The following is a 3,183-nucleotide window of genomic DNA, read 5'->3' as shown; positions in this document are numbered from 1 at the left end:
AGTGAATGTACTCTTAGGTTGCATTAATAGAGATAGAGATTCCAGCCTGAAGAAGGTGATATTATTGCTGTGCCCTTGTACTGTGTTTTAGCTGGCTTGCTTTAAGAAGGACAGGGACAGATGGAAGGAGAATCTGTTTGAGGGGTGTGATGAAAGAGGGAGCTGGGTGCCACTTGGCCTTGAGAAGAAAAGATTTTAGGGATGGGGTAAGAGCTGCCTCTAAATATCTGTGGGGCAGAGAGAGCACTTGAAAGACAGCCCCTCCTTGCCCCTTGTATTTCTATTGCAGATAGAGCCGTTTCCGAAGGGTGCTTTGGATCTCGGGATTCACTTTCCTTGCTTTTCCTTCCTGAATCAGCTCTGCTTCTGCCATCCGCCGGGTCACCTGAAGCAAGAGACGTGGTCAGCTTGGGGCTGGGTCCCTGGGGGAATTGATGTAGTGGGCTTATGAGGAGAAGGTTAGAGAACAAGGTAGGTGGGTTTTCACGTCCTAAAATGGAAGACCTTTATTGTCTCACCCTATACCATAATCTCTAGGGAATCATTGGTTGGACATTCTTGTTATGTTTTTTTTTTCCTAATCCACCATGAAAACACATTAGAAGAAAAAAAAGTTTTCTCAACCAACGGTTCAACTTATGGGTTAATTTACCTGTATTTCATCTAAATTATGTCACATACCATGGGCTTTGGAATTTCCTGCATTAAGGAGACTTGTTGCTAGGATATTGGTATCCTATTTTCTGTGTTGGGGCATAGGTTGGATTTGGGGCTAGGGGTAGGAGAGGGCGAAAGCACAGTAAGGTTTGGAAGAGGCTCAGCCTCCCTGCTCAGGCTGGGTGAGGGTTCCAGGTACCTTGTCCCAACTCACCTCTGTCAGAAGCTCCAGGATGGGTCCTTTCCTCTCTGTGAACACGTCAACCAGAGTCTGGATGAAGCAGGAGCCCTCTTCGTCATGTCTGTATGCGATGTACCCTAAGGATTCCAGAGAAGAGGGCTCGGAGAGGTCCGATGGGAGATGGAGTGCGTGTGTGTGTGTGTGTGTGTGTGTGCGCGTGTGTGTGTGTGGTGCAAGAGGACCTGGGAAAGGGTGGGTCCTGGAGGAACATCTCAGGAGTGGTGGGTGAGGAATAGTGGGAGACCACCCTGTACCCGCTGGGGACTCATACCCTCCACGGTGGAGTAGATGTGGAGGGTGTCCGTGTACGTTGGGATGGTTTGGGGACTGTCCTTGGCGACCATCACGATATCGTCTCCACTTACTGTTTCACCGGGGTCCCTGTGTTCTGAAACACCAAGAAGAGGAAGAGGCAAAGTCAGACACAGAGGGGGAAAGGAGATCATAAGACGGACTGGCAACCCAAGGCTTAGCTGGGGCTGTGGATCTGGGGTTGGGCTGGATTCTGTGTTCTTGGCTTTGTCCCCACCTCCTCGACAGGCCTGCACGATGTACACCTTCGGCTTGGCTCTCAGGGCCCGGCAATTCTTGTTGTTCAGAACCTCGAAAAGGTTTTCCAGCTCAACCATCTTCTCATCCTCTCCTTTGAGGCGACCTTCCAGCCCATGTGCCATGAGCACCACAAATGCACAGCTGATGAAGTCATCCCGGGCGTCCATGGCCTGCTGAAAATTTTCCAGCTCTTCCTGGAATTGCTGGAACAAGAGGAATGGCCAGACTCAGGTGTGGCCCCAGAACCCACCTTCTGGCCCAGCCCCCCTCGCTCACTGGCCTGGGGCACAATACCTGGGCCGTGGGGTTTCTCTTCATGGTGCTCTCAAATCCCAGCTGCTGGAACATGCGTTCCAGGGCATCCAGGTCTGCCTCCGAACCTTTCCGGGCTTTGGTGACGCACAGTGTCAGGGCTAAGCGGGCGCCTGACATGTCGTATACCTCCTGGGCCAAGAGTTGACAAAGATCATCAAAAGGGTAGGGAGGTCAACGAGAAGCAGAAGATGTGGTCCAAAGAGGCCTGGGGTTTGGGTTGCTGGGTAAAATACAGGATGCCCAGCAACACTCAAATTTCAGATAAAAAAATGTTTGTGGGGCGCCTGAGTGGCTCAGTTGTTTAGGTGGCCGACTTTGGCTCGGGTCATGGTCTCATGGTTCATGAGTTCGGGCCTTGTGTTGAGCTCTGTGCTGACAGCTTGGAGCCTGGATGCTGCTTCAGATCCTCTCCCTCTCTCTGCCCCTCCCCCACTCTTGTTATGTCTCTGTCTCAAAAATAAATAAACATTAAAAAATCAAGTTTTTAAAAAAATATAAGTATGTCCCAAATAGTGCATAGGATATACTTACATAGTATAAGATTATTTGTTGTCAGAGTGAAGTTCAAATTTGAGTGGGTATCCTTTATTTTTATTTGCCAAGTCTAGCACCTTAACCTGGGATCTGGTTCTGTTTTAACTCTCTGTGGACTTGGTCAAGTCATTGCTCCTATCTGAGCCTCAATTTCCAAACACAGACAATGAGTGTGCTCATAGGAGATTGTGAAGGTCCCTTCCAGCTGTCACATTGGTGGTTTCGTCTCTCTCTCCGTCCTTCCTAAGAGTGTTCTGAGCATCACTCTCTCATTTGAAGAGGTCTCAAAATTTCTGAAGGTAATACTGAGATCCTACCTTGTCCTGTCTGAAGAAGAAGGATATTGGGGTTAAAATTTCTTTTCTTATCTTCACTATCAACCATAGTGTTAAGAATCTGATGGCTGAGAGAGGTAAAGCAAGGTCCCTCCACCCCAAGTTGGTTTCCATCTCTGTGTTTCTCCCCCCCTTCATCTGAATGATCACAAAGCATCTTCCAGCTCTGAATCCATATCATGATTTTTCACCCTCTCCGATATCTCTGAAGCATTAAGCTCCTTACCTTCCCTCTCTCCAGATGCTCCCACCCCTCTCCCCAAAGCTGCACCCAACCAACCTCCTCCAAAGGCTGAGGGTTGCTCATGTTTCCTCTGATCCTGAGTCCGGCTCTCTGCACTCTTGGCTGATCCTGGGGGATTAAGAGAAGATAGTGTGAAGGTCTCCAAGGGAAGCCAGAGGGACTCAGGGAACAGACTAGTTTGTCTATCTGGATTTTTGTGACTGAACAGAAACCCGGTGGGGGGGGGGGACTTGGTTCATGGCCAGAGCCGGGCAAGAGACGAGAGTAGTGAAGTGTGTCTTCTCTAGTGTGATGACACTCCAGCT

General features: G+C 49.4%; 1 protein-coding gene across 1 annotated transcript; it reads right to left on the bottom strand.

Annotated features, from left to right (window-relative positions):
- Window positions 1–280: 280 nt before the first annotated feature.
- Window positions 281–2,941, bottom strand: CASP14 (caspase 14). The gene is made up of 6 exons (XM_047850894.1): window positions 2,915–2,941; window positions 1,745–1,894; window positions 1,428–1,653; window positions 1,170–1,286; window positions 872–975; window positions 281–385 (listed from the first exon to the last, which is right to left on the bottom strand). Exons 1-6 carry the CDS (start codon window positions 2,939–2,941, stop codon window positions 281–283), a joined length of 729 nt encoding a protein of 242 aa, XP_047706850.1.
- Window positions 2,942–3,183: the final 242 nt, after the last annotated feature.

Source organism: Prionailurus viverrinus, chromosome A2, assembly GCF_022837055.1.
Source record: "Prionailurus viverrinus isolate Anna chromosome A2, UM_Priviv_1.0, whole genome shotgun sequence".
Classification (NCBI taxonomy): Eukaryota; Metazoa; Chordata; class Mammalia; order Carnivora; family Felidae; genus Prionailurus; species Prionailurus viverrinus.
This window is presented reverse-complemented; position numbering and strand designations above follow the sequence as displayed.

What these genes read in the sequence shown, in the direction of transcription:
- CASP14 (XM_047850894.1), bottom strand. Translation starts at nt 2,941, where the DNA reads ATGAGCAACCCTCAGCCTTTGGAGGAG. An exon ending in ACCCTCAGCCTTTGGAGGAG is followed by an intron (nt 1,895 to 2,914) that starts GTTGGTTGGGTG and finishes CTCTTGGCCCAG; the next exon opens with GAGGTATACGACATGTCAGG. An exon ending in CGTGCAGGCCTGTCGAGGAG is followed by an intron (nt 1,287 to 1,427) that starts GTGGGGACAAAG and finishes TTGGTGTTTCAG; the next exon opens with AACACAGGGACCCCGGTGAA.